Source organism: Mustelus asterias, chromosome 9 (genome assembly GCF_964213995.1).
Source record: "Mustelus asterias chromosome 9, sMusAst1.hap1.1, whole genome shotgun sequence".
In the NCBI taxonomy this organism is placed as follows: Eukaryota; Metazoa; Chordata; class Chondrichthyes; order Carcharhiniformes; family Triakidae; genus Mustelus; species Mustelus asterias.
In genome coordinates, this window is record NC_135809.1 from 46583903 (window position 1) to 46606781 (window position 22879).

The 22879-nt window shown below is 47.0% G+C and overlaps 1 protein-coding gene across 1 annotated transcript in view; it reads left to right on the forward strand.

Annotated features, from left to right (window-relative positions):
• Window positions 1-11058: 11058 nt before the first annotated feature.
• efcab6 (EF-hand calcium binding domain 6) overlaps window positions 11059-22879 on the forward strand; it is a 37150-nt gene continuing 25329 nt past the window's right edge. Inside the window, exons 1-6 of the mRNA XM_078221192.1 lie at window positions 11059-11090; window positions 14366-14530; window positions 15562-15779; window positions 17749-17843; window positions 20072-20138; window positions 21865-22001. Coding sequence (XP_078077318.1) covers window positions 14392-14530; window positions 15562-15779; window positions 17749-17843; window positions 20072-20138; window positions 21865-22001 — 656 coding nt within the window. The 5' untranslated portion in view covers window positions 11059-11090; window positions 14366-14391. The remainder of the gene's footprint in view (window positions 11091-14365; window positions 14531-15561; window positions 15780-17748; window positions 17844-20071; window positions 20139-21864; window positions 22002-22879) is intronic.

Genomic DNA, 22879 nt, shown 5'->3' on the forward strand with positions numbered 1-22879 from the left:
TGGTTGCCGTACACAGGAGGGAGCGAATGGAGTGAAGCGCATCAGGGAGGACCTCCTGCCAACGGGAGACTGGAAGGCCTTTGGACTTCAGCGCCAATAGGACAGCCTTCCAGACTGTAGCATTCTCTCTTTCCACCTGTCCATTACCCCTAGGGTTGTAACTCGTGGTCCTACTAGAGGCAATCCCGTATGAGAGCAGGAATTGCCTCAAGTCATTACTCATGAACGACGAGCCCCTGTCGCTATGGATATAGCTGGGGTACCCGAACAGGGTAAAAAGATCACGGAATGCCTTGATCACCGTGGCAGCCGACGTGTCCGCGCAGGGGACAACAAACGGGAACCGGGAGTACTCATCTATTATGTTCAGAAAGTACACATTCCGATCCGTTGAGGGAAGGGGGCCCTTAAAATCCACACACAGCCTCTCGAAGGGGCGAGTGGCCTTGACCAAATGTGCCCGGTCAGGTCGGTAAAAGTGCGGTTTGCATTCCGCGCAAATCCGACAGCTCCTTGTCACCGACCTGACGTCCTCCACAGAGTAAGGCAGGTTGCGGGCTTTGACAAAGTGGTAGAGCCGAGTGACCCCAGGATGGCACAGGTCATTATGGAGGGCGTTCAAGCGATCCTCCTGCGTAGTAGCGCATGTTCCGCGCGAGAGGGCATCCGAGGGCTCATTGAGTTTCCCTGGACGATACATGATATCGTAGTTATAGGTGGAGAGTTCAATTCTCCACCGCAAGATCTTATCATTCTTGATCTTGCCCCTCTGCGTGTTGTTGAACATGAACGCCACGGACCGCTGGTCCGTGATCAGGGTGAACCGCTTTCCCGCCAGGTAATGGCGCCAGTGTCTGACGGCCTCCACAATGGCCTGGGCCTCCTTTTCCACCGCTGAATGCCGAATTTCGGGGCCTTGGAGGGTGCGGGAAAAAAACGCGACGGGCCTGCCCGCCTGGTTTAGTGTGGCGGCCAGGGCGAAATCAGATGCATCGCTTTCCACCTGAAAAGGGATGGATTCGTCTACCGCGTGCATCGTGGCTTTCGCGATGTCGTGTTTCAATTCCTTGAAGGCCAATTGGGCCTCTGGCGTGAGTGGAAAAGTCGTGGACTTAATAAGCGGACGGGCTTTGTCCGCGTAGTTGGGGACCCACTGCGCATAATAGGAGAAGAAGCCTAGGCATCTTCTCAGTGCTTTTGCGCTAGAGGGCAAGGGAAGTTCAGCAAGGGGGCGCATACGGTCTGGATCAGGGCCAATGACCCCGTTTTCCACCACGTATCCCAGGATGGCTAACCGGCGCGTACGGAATACACACTTCTCCCTGTTGTAGGTCAAATTCAGGCGAGATGCAGTGCGTAAAAAGTTCTGGAGATTTGTGTCATGGTCCTGCTGATCACGGCCGCAGATGGTGACATTATCCAGTTACGGGAAGGTAGCCCGCAGCCTGTTCTGGTCCACCATTCGGTCCATAGCACGCTGGAAGACCGAAACCCCATTGGTGACACCAAATGGAACCCTAAGGAAATGATACAGACGACCATCTGCCTCAAAGGCCGTGTAATGTCGGTCCTCTGGGCGAATGGGGAGTTGGTGGTAGGCGGACTTAAGGTCTATGGTGGAGAACACCCGGTACTGCGCAATCTGATTGACCATATCAGATATGCGCGGGAGGGGATACGCATCCAGCTGCGTATATCGATTAATGGTCTGACTGTAATCAATGACCATCCGGGGTTTGTTCCCGCTCTTGACCACCACAACCTGTGCTCTCCACGGACTAACACTGGGCTGTATGATCCCTTCTTTGAGGAGTTGCTGAACCTCAGATCTGATGAAGATCCGATCTTCAGTGCTGTAACGCCTACTTTTAGTAGCGATGGGTTTGCAGCCTGGTACCAGATTCTGAAATAAAGAGGGTGTGGTGATCTTTAACGTAGAAAGATTGCAGGCGGGGCGCTTTGGACAATTTGGAGACTGCAGCTGTTCCCCCACTGTCAGCGAAGGGAGTGGCCCACCGTACTGTAGGATCACACTCTTCATGTGGACCATAAAGTTTAGTCCGAGGAGAATTGGTGCGCAAAGATGCGGCAACACAAGGAGCCTGAATCGCGCGTAAATTGTGCCTTGCACTTTCAAAGTTACCACACAACGTCCTAGCACAGCGACAGACCGGGACCTTGATGCCATAGAGATTGTCTGTTTGGCAGGTTGAATCTGGAGTCCACACCTCTTCACAGTGTCAGGGTGAATAAAGCTCTCAGTGCTCCCGCTGTCAAACAGACAATAAATTGCACGACCATTTACCTGTATATCCATCATCGAACAATCAAGCCTGTGATGCTTAGCCTGGTCCAGGGTGATCGACGCCACCGCTGGTCCGTGAACGTCACTGCAGGCAGCTGAGGTCGATGCTGAGGACCCCTGCTGGTCGCTCATGGTCATCGTCGACCAAAATGGCCGCCCCCATAAATCGCACATGGGTGAGGGTGCCAAACGTAGCGACTCCTGGTGGTCATCCTCCTCCGACTCCGTCAACCGCAATGGCGTCGTCCTGGACTCGCACGTGGACGAACCCCGTGAGTACTTCGACGACGATGGTGATGATCCCCGTTCCGAAGGGTCACAGGCCGCACTGCCGTTCTTGGGCTTCGATCTGCACACCTTCGCATAATGCCCCTTTTTACCGCATGAGGTACAGACTACCGCTTTAGCGGGACACTTTTGTCGTGGATGTTTGGCTCCTCCGCAGAAGTAGCACCGCGGGCCGCATGGGGCTGCAGCCGTCGTCTGGTCCACATGGGAGCACGCCATAACACTGCACTTCAAGCCCGTGGGGCGAGGAGGGATTTGCGACTGCTCCTGCCACGTTGTCTCCACGTGGTCCTCCGGATACAGGACCAAGCTCTTCGAAGCCGCCTCAAGCATTTCAGCTAATTCCATAGCTTGGGTCAGGTTGAGATTTCCCTTTTCTAGCAGCTTGAGACGGATGTATGAAGACCCGACCCCGGCCACAAACGCATCTTGGGCGAGGTCATACATGTACTGCTCAGCCGACACAGCTTTGCAGTCACAGCCTCTGGCTAGCTGCAAGAGCTCATTGGTGTAGTCCTCCATGGTTTCGCCCGACTGCCGACGTCGTGTAGCGAGGAGGTAACGAGCGTGGATCTCGTTAGGAGGTTTCGTATAGCGCTTTTTTAAAAGCTCGAGGGCCCTCGGGTAAGTGGTGGCCGCACGGATCGCGAGGTAGACTGTGTCGCTTACCCTCGCATGGAGGACCCGGAGTCTGTCATCGTCTGTGGTGACCGCTGCGGAGGCTGCTAGGTAATCTTCAAAACACTTCAGCCAGTGGTCGAAGGTGTTAGAAGCGCCCACCGCACGTGGATCTAGCGTCAGACGTTCTGGCTTTAGGATTTGCTCCATACTCTCCTTTCTTTTTTTTCTTCCGTCGAGAGTTTAATGTTAGTTAATAAAATTGATGCGCATCAATTTGACACGAGGCACAAAGCTTCGGTAAAAGAAGGCTTTTATTAACTAACAATGGAACTATCAGAACTTTAACACACTATCCCAGACTGAAGAGGTCCCGCCCGAGCAGGGGGTCTTATACCTCTCCCAGGAGGCGGAGCCCGACTGGGATGTGCCACAACAGTTACAACCACAGGTGTATCAATCCCACCCTAGCCCAACAACAACATTAGAACAACCCAACAACAACATTAGAACAATCCCACAGTGGGAACCAACGATGGTTCACCACACAGATTTATACACATACTTCCTGTTCCAATCTTGGAAGTAGAGTACACAGACTTGAATCAACCTCCTTTTTGTTTTTTGCAGTGCCAGCACCAACAAGAGGCTGTCTTTTGTCATGTTCTTCTCCTCTGCCTGCAAACCAGATCAGGAGAGACTCTTTTATATTTAACTCTTATTAATTAACCCCTCCCCAATCATCTTTATGTACAGAGCATACCTTTTATTAACCAATCAGGTACAATTCCTTTGAGCCTCAAGTTATTACATAATGCTTTTTACATCCATCCTCGTTTAGCTCAAATTTCAGGGTCTTACTCTTGGAGGAGAATTCTTACATTCCTTTCCTGTCTGTTGCCTAGCATGAACAGTTCTTAAGTGCATATGATAGGTTACCATGAACTCCCTTAGAAATTAAGGTTCCACACAAAAGAATAAAATTCCCTTGGAGCCTGAGGGTCCATACAAAAGAAAACACTTTTAGAGCCTGGGAGTTAATAAAAAAGGAATAGCATGCCCCTTTAGAGCCTGGGGGTTCATTAGAAAGGAATAGCTAACTGTATGAATACATAAAGAATAAACACATAATTGCTCTAATTTGTAATGGATGAAATTAAGAGGTTAAACATAACTTGATTATAAGCTTGAGCTTCTAATTACAATTTCTATTTCAATTTGTGAAAAAATGGTTTCTTAATTTCCTAATTGCCCAACTCAAGTTTATGCCTGCTCTCCTGTTTGGGATTCTCCCACCATATAGGTTAAGCCTCTATACCCTAGTATAATTCTGGTGATTCTGCACTGGATCCTCTGCCAAGACCAATATACCTTTTCTGAGTTTGGTGTTTAAAACTGAGTACAGCAATCCAGATGGAATGCTGCACAATCGAAGCATAACTTCCTCACTTTCCCAATTTTAACAGGAAGATGAATGCAAATGCAGGGCGCATTGTGAAACAATCTATTTGTCCTGAAAGGTGGGATCTGAAGCCAGTTTAAATAACAAGGAAACTGTTTTCTCAGTCTATTATTTACAAAGCGACTTCAAATGCTTTATTTTTCTTCTATTCTGTTACTGATGACCAGAAATCAGGTAACATGGGAATGCAGGGAATCACAAAGCATAGCTCATTTTAAACAGTTATTATACAGGCACAGCTCAAATTACAATGTTCTAATGACCAAAAAGACATTTGATACAGTGCCACACAACAGACTTGTAAGCAAGTTCTAGCTCATGGAATAAATGAAAGTAGGCTCTTGGATAAAGAAATTGACTGAGTGACAGGAAACGGAGTAGTGATAAATGTTTGTTTTTCAGATTGGAGGAAGGTTTGCAGTGAAGGTCTCCAGGGGTCAGTGTTAGGAGCCTTGCTCTTCCTGATGTATATTAAACTGTGGCGTTCAGGGCATGATTTCAAAATTTGCAGGCGATACAAATTTGGAAATGTTGTCAACTGTGATGAGGATAGTCTTGAACTTCAAAAGGCGTGTTAGTGGATTGGGCAGACAAGTGGCAGGTAAAGTTCAATGCAGCGAAGTGTGAGGTGATTCATTTGGGCAGGAGGAATAAGGAGAGATAGTATAAAATAAAGTAAGAGACTCTAAAGGAGGTGAAGGAACAGAGACCTCAATGTAAACGCACATAAGTTTTGAGCGTGACAGGCCATGTTGAGAGAGCACACAAAAAAGCAAATGGTATCTTGGGCTTTAATAATAGGGGCATTGAGTACAAGTAGAAGGAGGTCATGTTGAAGTTGTATAAAACACTAGTTAGAGCTTATCTGGAGTACTGCATCCAGTTCTGGGCACTATATTTGAGGAAGGATGTAGGCACTGGAGAAAGTACAGAGGAATTCACAAGAATGATTCCAGGGATAAAGAACTGTAGCTATGAGGATAGATTGGAGAGGTTGGACTGTTTTCCTTGGAGAAAAGAAGACCAAGAGGAAACTTGATAGAGGTATTCAAGCGCCTGAGGGGTATGGACAGGGTAAATAGTGAGAAACTGTTGCCGCTCAAGAACTAGAGGGTATAGATTCAAAATAATTGGCTAAACGTAGTAAAAGTGATGTGAGGATTTTTTTTTACCCAGAGTGGTTGGAATCTGAATCGAGCTTCCTGGGAGGGTGGTTAGATTAAGGATTATCAAAAGGGAATTGGATTGCTATCTGAAATGAGGGAATGTGCAAGGTTACGGGGATAAGGCAGGAGAGTGGGACTCAGTAGAATGTTCTTTTAGAGAGCCAGTGCAGACTTTGCACTGCAAAGGTTCTATGACTATGACTGCACGAGTTCCTCAGGTGGATTTCAGCAGGTGTAACAATTCCATTTTAAAACCATTTGCCACAGAGTTGTTCACAGATTTTCTGAAAAAAAATCAAAATGGGAGGTATCAGAAGTGAAACACTGCAGATGCTGGAAATATATTAAAATGGGCAGAAAATGCAGAACGCACATAGCCTCTGTGAAAATAACAAGCCAGTTAAACTGTACAACTACCTCTCACTCTCTAACAGAGGGGATACTTCCAGTTCCAGTGGGTCTATGGTTGATAATCTTACCTTACATCCTGAAGAGGTTGATGGACATGTTGATGATACTTTCAGAGGAAGATAAGGTGAAATGTTTTAAGGGACATCGTACAGAGCAACAAGAGAGGAATGAAACCTCATGAAGAGGGAAAGGAGATGGAAAACATGGTCCAGATGCAAGGCGTTTTCAATGGTCAGCTCACAGGATTTTATTGAGGGAATCACTGTAGGGTTTTGCTGAGGGAGCCACTGCAGGGTTTTTACTGGGAGAATCACTGCAGGGTTTTACTGGGGGAGTCACTGCAGGGTTTTTACTGGGAGAATCACTGCAGGGTTTTACTGGGGAGTCACTGCAGGGTTTTACTGGGGGAATCACTGCAGGGTTATACTGGGGGAATCACTGCAGGATTTTACTGGGGGAGTCACTGCACGGTTTTACTGGAGGAGTCACTGCAGGGTTTTACTGGGGGAGTCACTGCAGGGTTTTACTGGGGGAATCACTGCAGGGTTTTACTGGGGGAGTCACTGCAGGGTTTTACTGGGGGAGTCACTGCAGGGTTTTACTGGGGCAGTCACTGCAGGGTTTTGCTGAGGGAGTCACTGCAGGGTTTTTACTGGGGGAGTCACTGCAGGGTTTTACTGGGGGAGTCACTGCAGGGTTTTTACTGGGGGAGTCGCTGCAGGGTTTTACTGGGGGAGTCACTGCAGGGTTTTACTGGGGCAGTCACTGCAGGGTTTTACTGGGGGAATCACTGCAGGGTTTTACTGGGGGAGTCACTGCAGGGTTTTACTGGGGGAGTCACTGCAGGGTTTTACTGGGGCAGTCACTGCAGGGTTTTGCTGAGGGAGTCACTGCAGGGTTTTTACTGGGGGAGTCACTGCAGGGTTTTACTGGGGCAGTCACTGCAGGGTTTTGCTGAGGGAGTCACTGCAGGGTTTTTACTGGGGGAGTCACTGCAGGGTTTTACTGGGGGAGTCGCTGCTGGGTTTTACTGGGGGAGTCACTGCAGGGTTTTACTGGGGGAGTCGCTGCTGGGTTTTACTGGGGGAGTCACTGCAGGGTTTTTACTGGGGGAGTCACTGCAGGTTTTTACTGGGGGAGTCGCTGCAGGGTTTTACTGGGGGAGTCACTGCAGGGTTTTTACTGGGGGAGTCGCTGCAGGGTTTTATTTAGGGAGTCACTGCAGGGGTTTTATTCAGGGAGTCACTGCAGGGTTTTACTGGGGGAGTCACTGCAGGGTTTTACTGGGGGAGTCGCTGCAGGGGTTTTATTCAGGGAGTCACTGCAGGGTTTTACTGGGGGAGTCACTGCAGGGTTTTACTGGGGGAGTCGCTGCAGGGTTTTTACTGGGGGAGTCACTGCAGGGTTTTACTGGGGGAGTCACTGCAGGGTTTTTACTGGGGGAGTCGCTGCAGGGTTTTATTTAGGGAGTCACTGCAGGGGTTTTATTCAGGGAGTCACTGCAGGGTTTTACTGGGGGAGTCACTGCAGGGTTTTACTGGGGGAGTCGCTGCAGGGGTTTTATTCAGGGAGTCACTGCAGGGTTTTACTGGGGGAGTCACTGCAGGGTTTTACTGGGGGAGTCACTGCAGGGTTTTACTGGGGGAGTCACTGCAGGGGTTTTATTCAGGGAGTCACTGCAGGGTTTTACTGGGGGAGTCACTGCAGGGTTTTACTGGGGGAGTCGCTGCAGGGTTTTTACTGGGGGAGTCACTGCTGGGTTTTACTGGGGGAGTCACTGCAGGGTTTTTACTGGGGGAGTCGCTGCTGGGTTTTACTGGGGGAGTCACTGCAGGGTTTTACTGGGGGAGTCGCTGCAGGGTTTTACTGGGGGAGTCACTGCAGGGTTTTACTGGGGGAGTCACTGCAGGGTTTTACTGGGGGAGTCACTGCAGGGTTTTACTGGGGGAGTCACTGCAGGGTTTTACTGGGGGAGTCACTGCAGGGTTTTACTGGGGGAGTCGCTGCAAGGTTTTATTTAGGGAGTCACTGCAGGGTTTTACTGGGGGAGTCACTGCAGGGTTTTACTGGGGGAGTCACTGCAGGGTTTTACTGGGGGAGTCACTGCAGGGTTTTACTGGGGGAGTCGCTGCAGGGTTTTACTGGGGGAGTCGCTGCAGGGTTTTACTGGGGGAGTCACTGCAGGGTTTTATTTAGGGAATCACTGCAGGGTTTTATTTAGGGAATCACTGCAGGGTTTTATTTAGGGAGTCACTGCAGGGTTTTACTGGGGCAGTCACTGCAGGGTTTTGCTGAGGGAGTCACTGCAGGGTTTTTACTGGGAGAGTCACTGCAGGGTTTTACTGGGGGAGTCACTGCAGGGTTTTTACTGGGGGAGTCGCTGCAGGGTTTTTACTGGGGGAGTCGCTGCTGGGTTTTACTGGGGGAGTCACTGCAGGGTTTTTACTGGGGGAGTCGCTGCAGGGTTTTACTGGGGGAGTCGCTGCAGGGTTTTATTCAGGGAGTCACTGCAGGGTTTTACTGGGGGAGTCACTGCAGGGGTTTTATTCAGGGAGTCACTGCAGGGTTTTACTGGGGGAGTCACTGCAGGGTTTTACTGGGAGAGTCACTGCAGGGTTTTACTGGGGGAGTCACTGCAGGGTTTTATTTAGGGAGTCACTGCAGGGTTTTACTGGGGGAGTCGCTGCAGGGTTTTACTGGGGGAGTCGCTGCAGGGTTTTACTGGGGGAGTCGCTGCAGGGTTTTACTGGGGGAGTCGCTGCAGGGTTTTACTGGGGGAGTCGCTGCAGGGTTTTACTGGGGGAGTCGCTGCAGGGTTTTACTGGGGGAGTCGCTGCAGGGTTTTACTGGGGGAGTCGCTGCAGGGTTTTACTGGGGGAGTCGTTGCAGGGTTTTACTGGGGGAGTCACTGCAGGGTTTTACTGGGGGAGTCGCTGCAAGGTTTTATTTAGGGAGTCACTGCAGGGTTTTACTGGGGGAGTCACTGCAGGGTTTTACTGGGGGAGTCACTGCAGGGTTTTACTGGGGGAGTCACTGCAGCGTTTTACTGGGGGAGTCGCTGCAGGGTTTTACTGGGGGAGTCACTGCAGGGTTTTATTTAGGGAATCACTGCAGGGATTTATTTAGGGAATCACTGCAGGGTTTTATTTAGTGAGTCACTGCAGGGTTTTACTGGGAGAGTCACTGCAGGGTTTTACTGGGGGAGTCACTGCAGGGTTTTACTGGGAGAGTCACTGCAGGGTTTTTACTGGGGGAGTCACTGCAGGGTTTTACTGGGAGAGTCACTGCAGGGTTTTACTGGGGGAGTCGCTGCAGGGTTTTATTTAGGGAATCACTGCAGGGTTTTACTGGGGGAGTCACTGCAGGGTTTTACTGGGAGAGTCACTGCAGGGTTTTACTGGGGGAGTCACTGCAGGGTTTTACTGGGGGAGTCACTGCAGGGTTTTACTGGGGGAGTCACTGCAGGGTTTTATTTAGGGAATCACTGCAGGGTTTTACTGGGGGAGTCACTGCAGGGTTTTACTGGGAGAGTCACTGCAGGGTTTTACTGGGGGAGTCACTGCAGGGTTTTACTGGGAGAGTCACTGCAGGGTTTTACTGGGGGAGTCACTGCAGGGTTTTACTGGGGGAGTCACTGCAGGGTTTTACTGGTGGAGTCACTGCAGGGTTTTACTGGGAGAGTCACTGCAGGGTTTTACTGGGAGAGTCACTGCAGGGTTTTACTGGGAGAGTCACTGCAGGGTTTTACTGGGAGAGTCACTGCAGGGTTTTACTGGGAGTTATTGTAGGGTTTTACTGGGGAGTCACTGCAGGATTTTATTCAGGGAGTCACTACAGGGTTTTACTGGGGGAGTCACTGCAGGGTTTTACTGGGGGAGTCACTGCAGGGTTTTACTGGGAGAGTCACTGCAGGGTTTTACTGGGAGAGTCACTGCAGGGTTTTACTGGGAGAGTCACTGCAGGGTTTTACTGGGAGAGTCACTGCAGGGTTTTACTGGGGGAGTCACTGCAGGGTTTTACTGGGAGAGTCACTGCAGGATTTTATTTAGGGAGTCACTGCAGGGTTTTACTGGGAGAGTCACTGCAGGGTTTTACTGGGAGAGTCACTGCAGGGTTTTATTCAGGGAGTCACTGCAGGGTTTTACTGGGAGAGTCACTGCAGGGTTTTACTGGGGGAGTCACTGCAGGGTTTTACTGGGGGAGTCACTGCAGGGTTTTACTGGGGGAGTCACTGCAGGGTTTTACTGGGGGAGTCACTGCAGGGTTTTACTGGGGGAGTCACTGCAGGGTTTTACTGGGAGAGTCACTGCAGGGGTTTATTCAGGGAGTCGCTGCAGGGTTTTACTGGGGGAGTCACTGCAGGGTTTTACTGGGGGAGTCACTGCAGGGTTTTACTGGGGGGATTCACTGCAGGGTTTTACTGGGGGAGTCACTGCAGGGTTTTACTGGGAGAGTCACTGCAGGGGTTTATTCAGGGAGTCGCTGCAGGGTTTTACTGGGGGAGTCGCTGCAGGGTTTTACTGGGGGGATTCACTGCAGGGTTTTACTGGGGGAGTCGCTGCAGGGTTTTACTGGGGGGATTCACTGCAGGGTTTTACTGGGGGAGTCGCTGCAGGGTTTTATTTAGGGAGTCACTGCAGGAGTTGCTGAACTGACCTCCGGATATTGACGTTTCTCAGGTTGGTGATCAACTTCCACCGGTTGCAGCCAATCGGAAAGGTTCTTGTTCCTGATGCCCCACCCTGTCCTCCAATCAAGTTCCTATTTAGGATTCCAACTAGCAACGCTGTTGCTCAGCAACCGGAGAGCGTCGGTGCAGCAGGAGCAGCAGCACAGACAGGTACCCAGCTCCCTGGGCAGAGGCAGGTACCCGGCTCCCTGGGCAGAGGCAGGTACCCAGCTCCCTGGGCAGAGGCAGGTACCCAGCTCCCTGGGCAGAGGCAGGTACCCGGCTCCCTGGGCAGAGGCAGGTACCCGGCTCCCTGGGCAGAGACAGGTACCCGGCTCCCTGGGCAGAGACAGGTAAACACAGTAAGAAGTTTAACAACACCAGGTTAAAGTCCAACAGGTTTATTTGGTAGCAAAAGCCACACAAGCTTTCGGAGCTCTGAAAGCTTGTGTGGCTTTTGCTACCAAATAAAGCTGTTGGACTTAAACCTGGTGTTGTTAAACTTCTTACTGTGTTTATCCCAGTCCAATGCCGGCATCTCCACAGAGACAGGTACCCAGCTCCCTGGGCAGAGACAGGTACTCAGCTCCCTGGGCAGAGACAGGTACTCGGCTCCCTGGGCAGAGACAGGTACCCGGCTCCCTGGGCAGTGACAGGCACCCAGCTCCCTGGGCAGCGGCAGGCACCCAGCTCCCTGGGCAGCGGCAGGTACCCAGCTCCCTGGGCAGGGGCAGGCACCCAGCTCTCTGGGCAGAGAGAGACAGGGAGAAATCTCACAACACCAGCTTAAAGTCCAACAGGTTTATTTGGTAGCAAAATCCTCTACCTTTCAGAGCGCTGCCCCTTCATCAGGTGAGTGTTGACGAAGGGACAGCGCTCCGAAAAGAAGTGGATTTTGCCACCAAATAAACCTATTGGACTTTAACCTGGTGTTGTGAGATCACTTACTGTGTTTACCCCAGTCCAACGCCGGCATCTCCACATCACAGACAGGGAACCATCTCCCTGGGCACAGACAGGGAACCATCTCTCTGGGCACAGACAGCGGACCATCTCCCTGGGCACAGACAGGGAACCATCTCCCTGGGCACAGACAGGGAACCATCTCCCTGGGCACAGACAGGGAACCATCTCCCTGGGCACAGACAGGGATGATGTGGAGATGCCGGCGTTGGACTGGGGTAAACACAGTAAGACGTTTAACAACACCAGGTTAAAGTCCAACAGGTTTATTTGGTAGACAGGGAACCATCTCCCCGGGCACAGACAGGGAACCATCTCCCCGGGCACAGACAGGGAACCATCTCCCCGGGCACAGACAGGTACCCAGCTCCCCGGGCACAGACAGGTACCCAGCTCCCCGGGCGCAGACAGGGAACCAGCTCCCTGGGCGCAGACAGGGAACCAGCTCCCCGGGCGCAGACAGGGAACCAGCTCCCCGGGCACAGACAGGGAACCAGCTCCCTGAGCACAGACAGGGAACCAGCTCCAAGGGCACAGACAGGGAACCATCTCCATGGGCACAGACAGGGATGATGTGGCGATGCCGGCGTTGGACTGGGGTAAACACAGTAAGAAGTCTCACAACACCAGGTTAAAGTCCAACAGGTTTATTTGGTAGCAAAAGCCACTAGCTTTCGGAGCGCTGCTCCTTCGTCAGATGGAGTGGAAATCTGCTCACAAACAAGGCACACAGAGACACAAAATCAAGTTACAGAATACTGATTAGAATGCGAATCTTTACAGCTGATCAAGCCTTAAAGATACAGACAATGTGAGTGGAGGGAGCATTAGGCACAGGTTAAAGAAATGTGTATTGTCTCCAGACAGAACAGCCAGTGAGATTCTGCAAGTCCAGGAGGCAAGCTGTGGGGGTTACCGATAGTGTGACATGAACCCAAGATCCCGGTTTAGGCCGTCCTCATGTGTGCGGAACTTGGCTATCAGTTTCTGCTCAGCGACTCTGCGCTGTCGTATGTCGTGAAGGCTGCCTTGGAGAACGCTTACCCGAAGATCAGAGGCCGAATGCCCAAATACTCTTGCAACTCGGCCAACGTTGTCTATCTGATACGCTGCAGGAAAGGATGTCCCGAGGCATGGTACATTGGGGAGACCATGCAGACACTACAACAACGGATGAATGAACATCGCTCGACAATCACCAGGCAAGACTGTTCTCTTCCTGTGGGGGAGCACTTCAGCGGTCACGGGCATTCGGCCTCTGATCTTCGGGTAAGCGTTCTCCAAGGCAGCCTTCACGACACACGACAGCGCAGAGTCGCTGAGCAGAAACTGATAGTCAAGTTCCGCACACATGAGGACGGCCTAAACCGGGATCTTGGGTTCATGTCACACTATCGGTAACCCCCACAGCTTGTCTGGACTTGTAGAATCTCACTGGCTGTCCTGTCTGGAGACAATACACATCTCTTTAACCTGTGCCTAATGCTCCTTCCACTCACATTGTCTGTATCTTTAAGACTTGATCAGCTGTAAAGATTCGCATTCTAATCGGTCTTCTGTAACTTGATTTTGTGTCTCTGTGTGCCTTGTTTGTGAGCAGATCTCCACTCCATCTGACGAAGGAGCAGCGCTCCGAAAACTAATGGCATTTGCTACCAAATAAACCTGTTGGACTTTAACCTGGTGTTGTTAAAACTCTTACTGCACAGACAGGGAACCAGCTCCCTGGGCAGAGACGGGTCAACCAGCTCCCCGGGCAGAGACGGGTCAACCAGCTCCCCGGGCAGAGACGGGTCAACCAGCTCCCCGGGCAGAGCCGGGTCAACCAGCTCCCCGGGCAGAGACGGGTCAACCAGCTCCCCGGGCAGAGACGGGTCAACCAGCTCCCCGGGCAGAGATGGGTCAACCAGCTCCCCGGGCACAGACGAGGGAACCAGCTCCCTGGGCAGAGACAGGGAACCAGCTCCCTGGGCACAGACAGGGAACCAGCTCCCTGGGAACAGACAGGGAACCAGCTCCCAGGCTACAGACAGGGTTCCAGCTCCCTGAGCACAGACAGGTAACCAACTCCATGGGTTCTGGCACAAACAGATAACCAGCCCCTCGGGCACTGGCAGAGGCAAGTAACCAGGTTCTTGGTCACCGACAGGTAACCAATTCCCTGGGCACAGAGGGGTAACCAGTTCCCTGGTCACCAGTGGAGACAGATAACCAGACGCTGGGTTTCAGCGGAGACAGGTAACCAGCGATTGGGCACTGTCAGGAACAGGTAACTGAGTTGGTGGGCAGGTGGGGAGAAGTAACACTCCAGTCAGGGGTGAATGCGACAGCATGAAGGCTGGTAACTAGTATTGAAAACAGAGTGGGAGCAGGTTAATATCATACATCACAGAGATAGATATTGGTCTTCTGTGAAAAAATGGATGATTTGCACTTGCATATTGTTATTTTTACACGCTGAGCCTTAAATCTTGGGATTACAGATTGTTGTTTCAAGTATTTAAAGAGGATGGTTGGCTCTCCCCCTGACTTGAGATCTCTATGCCTAGAGTCTCATGGAATGCCACTGACTCCAAGACCCCAATCGACACAGGGGAGGACCTCATCACGTAACTCCAATAGTCGAGCTTCACTGCAATCATTTTCAGGTAAAAGGACATGGAAATACATGGCATAAAACTAATAAATATGCTTTATCTTAACATTTTTATTGGTCTATTGCTGTATAAAAACATGGACTGAATATTTCAGCTATCAGCAATATTGCGAATGTTTGCAAAATGTAACCTTATTTTTTCCCATTTTGAAATCTGCCATCCTGTGGCTTATGTGGATGAATGAGATCATTAATTAGTGTTCAATTATAGCAGTTTTGTGTTCTAGGCTTATGCTCATTAGGAATTGGATTGAGATTTATTTCACATCAGGCCCCTAAAACCAACAGACAAAATGAGAATTTGACCCCATTATTCTGGGCTGGATTTGAGATGGAGGGTTCTTGCCTAACTGTGCACCGCCAAATTCCCCGTGTTTGCATTGATTCACTTCCCTTTTTCTGTGTGATGAGGGAGAACCAAAGAACAATAGTACCACAGAATCCTACAGTGCAGAAAGAGGCCATCCGGCCCATCAAGTCTCCACCGACTCTCCATTAGAGGGTCTTACCCAGGCTCTCCCTTTCGCCCTATCCCCGCAACCCTTTACATGATTGACCCATATCTTTGGACACTAATGGGCAATTTTATTATGGCCAATCCACCTAACATGCACCTATTTGGACTGTGGGAGGAAACGCATGCAGGCAGGGGAAGAACGTGCAAACTTCACACTGAGAGTCACCCAAGGCTAGAATTGAATCCTGCTGTGAGACAGCAGTGCTAACCACTGTGCCACCGTGCAGCCTATTCTCAATACTTGTCAGTGTGGCTGCATGAAAATCAGGTCTTCATGCCTTTCAGTTTGGTTTATATAGTTATACGGAGTTGAGACATGATGAAGATGCCAGTTTTGCAAATACAATTTCCCCTTGATGGATATTTTGATAATGACACTAATTCATATTTGTCAGTATTTGCCTATGTTTGCATGTTGTCTTGTTCAAAGCAGATTAAATGTTACGATATTGTTCTTTTGTATTGCACTCCAGTTGTTTAAATTTAATTTCTAATCTATTTCTTAGGCTCATTATACTCTGAGTTAGATCTGAGTTGTTCTATTACAAAAATTGAACACATTCTTGCTGAGAGAGCCAAGGAAAGAGAAGCTGACTTGAGAAGAGCTTTCTACGCTTATGATGTGGACCGAAACCTAACAGTTACCAAAGGCGAATTCCGCAGAGTAATTGAAAAGTTTCTGCTGCCTCTTAATGCAAAACAATTCCAGGATCTACTTGTGAAGGTAGTCAAGGAATAAAAAATTCTAATGCTTGGATTTAATGCAGCCAAGAATTTTATTACTATTATTATCATTGTTTTTTTTTATTATTCCTTGTTGATTCAAAGTGCCATTCCATGTAGTCAGATATACTCCATATGGATGATATGCCGAGAATTTGCATGATTAATATGGACACAGTTGAGTACAGTCAGTACTTTGCATGTTGTGAACAGCTGAAGGGGCATGCTATTTCATATGGTCGACCAATTACAGGGACATATAGCCTCCATTACACCTGCACTGGAATTCATATTACTCATTTGTGTGGGAGGCAGAAGGTCTTTTTAGCTTGATGGCGGCATCCTGTTAAGAATACCACTTGTGCTTGTTACTGGATAGTAGTAGCAGGAAACGGGTAACTTCGCCTGTTCCTCAAATCTTTGAAACAACTTGTCCTCTCAGGGTAATCTGAGGTGAACTGGGCAATTTTCAGGTCCGAAAGTGGCGACCTTAGGTCCAATCATGAGTTTGCGCATTAAGCAGCAAGCAATGATCTGATCAAAGTAGCTATTTCCAGAGGATAGCTTTGATGTGCCCTATTTTAATATCAAGCTTGCATGGTGAGCAAATGGTTTGGGCCTTTTTTACGAAGGCCAAGCTTATAGCGTGTGTAATTGTAGGAATTCCAATGCATATATTGACCAGTGAAGGTAGGCTTATGGTAGACAGTAGTAGAGAACCCACTAGCAGATTTCTCAGCTAGCACATGAAGGAAAGGGAGCTTGTTTGATTGTTCCATTTCACAGGTGAATTTGAGTGCAGGATGGAGTCCACTAAGGTGTGTAAGAAAATTCTTACTTGCAGCTGCAAATTCAAATATAGTAAATATATCATCTACGTATTGGAAATGTGCAAGGGGGATGAGGTTAGGAATCATTCCATTTAAAAACATGTTTTTCGTGAAAACCAGATGTTAGTAAGAGCTGGGCCTAGAGGGGATCCCATGGCTATTAACAGGTTGCTGTGTCAAGTCAAAAAGATGTTTTGCCTACCACACAATTGAGCAATGTGATATATGAATTCCAGTGTTAGTGTGATGCCACTTTTGTGGATCATTCATCCCAACGACTGGTTGATCATATCAAACACTTGCCCCTTCAGTTGTTCACAAGAGGCAAATGACTGACCATACTCAACCAGCCTGTGCTTACAAAGCTCAGAACGTAGTGTCCAAAATTCGATGTGATCCTGTGATTGGACAACACTTATTAAAGATTAAAAGTCAGGCTTGGTGTGGCTCACTTACATTTACTGGAAGCTAAATATATTCAAATACAGTAGCCCTGTCCTTTGCAGACAGAAAGAATATATCCACATATTGAGCCATATTTAACTAAACAAAAGCTTGGGGGGCAACCATTCCCTGGCTCATTCTCCATGGCATTGCTTTGACCAATTAGAGTCAACTTACCTGGTTTGATTTGAAATAAAATCTTGGCCGTTAACTTCTGCCTAGTATATTCCCCATGGCAACACCTCTACCAATTGGAGTCCACTTGCCAAACAAACAAGCACCTCTTCTCATGCAGTATAAATTGTTGTTCCCTTTAGATTTGGTATTCTTGTGATTCTGTCCTGATGAATGCAAGATGAAAAGCTTTGACAACATGTCTCCTTTTTTACAGCAATACTCAGGATATGTTCTACCAAGTGGCTATTATCTGTGACAGTGATAAAGTTCTGAAGAACGTAAATTGTTTCACAGATAAAGCAAATTCTGAAATATAGTTGTAGAAATAGAGATGATTCTGATCCATTACTTTGATGCATTAAAATGTAGAATACTGAACACCTGGATGATTACAAAGTCAAACATTTTAAAATCAGATCATCCTTTTGCAGTTATTTTCTAGTAGCTGTTATTTCCTTGCAGTGAAAGTGAATTTTGTGTTTGTCTTTTATTATAAAATATATTCCTTGTCTTTTTAAGCTTCCCATCAACACTGATGGAACAATTCCTTACATGGTATTTCTGGATAAGTTTTGTGCAATGGATGGATCCCGAGTAAGAAGTGCAAACACAAGGTTTGTACCGAAAATAAAACCGCAAAACTGGAAATACGATATAAAGAAGTGAAAAAGATGGCCAATGTCATTTTGGATGTACACACTTCACTCTGATGGATTGCACGCATCCAAAATGGCATAACTTACCTTTTCTCTTTAACTATGCTAATTGACCAGGTGCATATTTCCAACATTTCCTGATTAATTCCAATGCCTGCTGATACTTAGAACATCAAAATATAAGTAAAACTCCATTTAAAAAACGTAACTTTATGAGTGTCTGGTTAATAGTATTTTTCACTGTGCATTTAATGAAGGAGGTCTGAAAAGAAAATATGAGGTTAACATAAGATACAGGAGTGGGAGTGGGCCATTCAGTTATGAAACCCCAAATGTTTTGTTTCTTTTCCGAGCTCATTGTGCGATCCTACTAATACCACAGGTGAAATCAACTAGCTCACCATAGATCTGATATGAACTTGAGATCTTTAAGATCTGTATTAACACATTCCACATTCAGTCATGAATTTATCAACTGGATCAGCAAATTTGCTTCATACGATACAGTCTTACAAACAAAATTCACTTCGGAGGGCCTAAGATAGAGGGCAAAGAGAATCCACGATTAATACAATTAAGAAGTCTAGCCAATATTTAGAGTGTCAGATCTCAGTAGTCTATCCTGTGACTAAATGAATAGTAAGTTTTACACTATTTCTGTAAATAAAGAAAACATCCCTTCAGTTATAACAAAACTATTTAATTCCAAGTAAGAAATTTATTGGCTGAGTAACTGATTAAATTCAGCAAAATGTTTGCAGATAATACAATAGTTGGTTTCCTTTGGAGGTACACTGTATACACTCAGAAAGTTTATAAAGGAATATTGTTGCCCAGGCAAAATGCTCTTCCTGATTTCCCAAAAATACTGCAAGCAGCTGTAGGTTAGGTCTCCCACTAACCCCATAACACTTGCCTACCTGTATGCCTGCCCAATTGGTGTTTACAGTTTCTTGATTTCATGTAGATGAGGCCAGCAGCAAAATATTGATCGGGACCAATGTAGATGTGATCATGCCACCCAATTCACACAAAAACAGCATTGCCCCAATTTTCCTTCATTAATCTTTTCATCAGCCAGTAAAATTTTAATAAGAATAACATTTCAGTCACACTCACCAGGTTTGCAGGTCATAAAGTCTATGGAGGTATAACCTGAACACTGTTAACTGGAATTTACTTAACTATTACTTGATGCTAAGGTTTTTTGATGTTAAGTTTCACAATTTAACTTGTGTTTTTCTTTCCTGTTGCATCGAATGTGCAAATGTTATTTTAGAATATTTTTGGAAAGTTCTGTCAGTTTCTGAACATACTTCTGCCACACAGTACAGTCCATACCTGTTCTAAATAATCAAACATGCTTTACCTAGATAAAAACAAAATACCGCTGATGCTGGAAATCTGAAATAAAAACAAAATGCTTGAAAAAACTCTGCAAGTCTGGCAGCATCGGCGGAGGGTGAAACAGGGTTAATGGCCATAACTTTATGGCTCCGCAGTGTTGGACTTTGGGGGGCACCCCAAAAATTCACTGGGGAATTCCTTTCGGAAGTTCCCAGGTAAGGCTTTATGTGGCAATTGCCCAGAAGTGCTAATTTAGATTCCCAACTGGCTCTCTTCTATTCCCATAACTCCACCAGGACCCCCCCCGTCCCTCCCACTCCCTAGATCTCCGGACACCAGGGGATCCACCCCCAATGCCTCCCCCAAATCCGACCAGCCAAATTCCATCCACTTACCTTCTCCCTGGCCTGTCACTTACACTTGGCCCTTTAAACTTTATGACAGCCAGTGCAGTAAAAAGGGTGTGTGGCCTCCTTGAGTTTTCTGGAGTTGTTTTGCGCTGTGGTCTTTGAGGACTCTTTTGCTGCAGGTCCCAAGCAGCTCCAGTCAGCAGAGGTTTCAACTAAGCTTTCAAAAGCAGCTAAGTGCGTTTTACACTCTTGTAATTCCAATGGACCATGACTTTACACTGCTGGGTGGAAGCTATGACCCAAAGTTTTGCGTCCACATGATTTTTCTTTCGACCTTTACCTGGGTACTGCTGACCACTCTTGTACTCCGTAAATGTTGTTTATAGCAATAGTTGCGAGTAGTGTATCTTTAAACAATGAACTGGGTTTCTTTCACAATACCAATTAGCTGTTTGCCTGTGTGTCTATTCTCCCTCTTTCTTTCTCCAGGAGCAGTTCCATTTTGTCCAATTGCAATTTAACATTAAAGCAAATTGAGAATCATCTCCGAGAAAAGGTGAGTTATCGCCTGGTGTGTGGCAAAAGTCAAAAATACATTCCACAGCTATTAATGACAAGATCCCACCAATATCCTTAAAGGTACCTTGTACTGGTAAATAGACCTTGTTCACCTGTTGGACAAAGGCTTTTAGGGAAGAAACATGATGAACCCAAAGATAAGAAAAATGCTACTTTTACCAGAGAAAAAGGAAAATTTCATCTGAATGACCCATATTTCAGAAGGACTTGCTCCCTTGGGATCAATTATCCTTATTAATTCAGTACCAAAGGTGGAATTACGGATAGATTGGTTTAGCTTTTACATTGCCCTTTATTTTACAAATTAGTTGGGGCATACATAAGCGCCACAGAAGTTGGGGGATTGTGACTTGTTTATGACTTAATACTTCACTGAACCTGAGCAGGGTAATGATTTTATAACATAATTTCTTAAAAGTCTACATTGACTCTTTGCTTCCCAGCACTCAGGTCTACAGTCGAACCGTGTATGTGGCATCCTTGGGCTGTTTACTGAGCATTTCCCTTTTGAGACTCAAAAAATGGCACAGCACAAGAACAGGCCCTCCAGCCCATCAAGCCTGTTCCTGTGCTGCACTGTTCTTTGAGTCTTGAAGACAGCCCATTGGCAAATTTAATTCCACAATGACAATGATCTTTTGTATGAATTGACAAATACTCTGGAGAAAAATGCATAGAGTATAGTTTTGTAACTTAGATGTGAGCTTATCCAAGTGACTGTATATTCACAAAGTCACCGTCTCTTAGCATTGGTTCACTAATGCCCTCGAGGGAAGGAAATCTGCCTTCCCTACCCAATATAGCCTACAAGTGACTCTAGACCCACAGAAATGTGGCTGATTCTTAATTGCCCCCTAAAATGGTCGAGCAAGCTGCATCAAGGGTAATTAGGGATGGGTAACAAATGCTGGCCCTGCCAGTGATGCCCACATCCTATGAAAGGACAAAGAAAAAAAAGTTAGATTGGCCACCTCATTCAGAAATAGCAACGTTGAACTGTTCAGGTTGATTTAGTGCAGGATTCTTGCTGCTTGCAATATCCGTTCAGTCTGGATTAGAAGGCAGATCCACAGCTCAGTGGTAACACTTTCACTTCTTGAATCAAAATATTGTCGTTTCAAGTCTAAAGACTTGAGCACATAACCTGTGCTGGTACTTTAGTGCAGTACTGGGAGAATGCTGCATTGATGTAGCTGCCAGCTTTGGACAAGAAATCAAACTGAGGCCACCTCTGCCCTCTAAGATGGATGTATGTATATCCCAGTGGTGAAGGGAGAATGCGCTGACTCATTTTTGTAGTAAGATTGCACAAATCTACAACTAATTAATCTATAACTAATTGGGCGACACAGTGGCATAGTGTTTAGCACTATTGCCTCACAGCACCAGGGACCTGGGTTCGATTCCTGCTATGGTCACTGTCTGTGTGGAGTTTGCATGTTCTCCGCGTGTCTGCGTGGGTTTCCTCCGTGTTCTCCGGTTTCCTCCCACAGTCCAAAGATGTGCGGGTTAGGTGCATTGGCCATGCTAAATTGCCCCTTAGTATCCCGGGATGCATAGGTTAGAGGGATTAGTGGGGTAAATATGTGGGGTTATGGGAATATGGCCTGGGTAGGATTGTTATCGGTCAGACTCAATGGGCTGAATGGCCTCTTTCTGCACTGTAGGAATTTTATGATAATATTTTTATTTCTCTCACTTAGATTTCAAATAATTTAAAAAACCTCATCAGAGCCTTTAAGTTGTTTGATTATAATAAGGATGATCACATTCGGTGCTATGAAGTTCGAAGAGTTCTTGAGAGCTACTGCTTTCGAATGACAGATTCTCAATTTGAAAGGTCAGTACAAGCAGATGCACATCTTTGGTATTTCAAGGTGACTTTTGACTGTTCTTTGATCTGTCGACATTCCATTGTAATTCAATGTAAAAGTTGTTAAATCGCAGCATGAGCTATACACCCCTTTCTAAAATATCATAAGATTTTATTGAATGCAGTAAGAAAATGTACCTTTTGCCATTTGCATGATAGAATATATAGCCATTAGTAATTGCAAGGAAGTGATATAATCAGTTTTATATGTTACAACAGAAGAGTAATGAATACTGAAAAGGATTATGACATTGGAGACTGAATCATTGCTTTCAATGGACTGAGAATAATTTGACAATATTATAATGCACTATTATTTCATGTTGATCAGAAGTTGGTTGTGCTAATTCCCTATTGATTTAATGAATAACAGTTATTGGTTCCTCCACCTTCACCATTGACAATAAATGCATGCTCTTTGAAAAGTATAAAAAAAAGAACAGAATATGAGCAAGGTACCAAAATCTTATCTAGCATGAGTCAGTGTCAAGAAAAGGATCAAACTTGATAAGTTTGGGTTGCTCTTCATTTTTAATGGTTTTCAAATAATGGTGGGATTTTCAGGCCAATGGCCGATGGTGGGATCTGGTCCTTCTGACGCGGCTCCCCCTGCCACGGATCTCCCATTGACAGTAACAGGACTAGAAGATCCTGCTGCCAGTCAACGGTAGGCTGCCTCCCACCGCCGTGATACATGCCGCGGGATCCTGAAAATCCTGCCATATATCTCTTGGCAGGAATAAGTGCTACACTTTTCTAAGAATTGTTAATGCTTTTGTGTTTTATCTTACGTAACTGATAATTTTTTAACTTTATGTAACTGATCATTTTGTTCTCAATGAAAA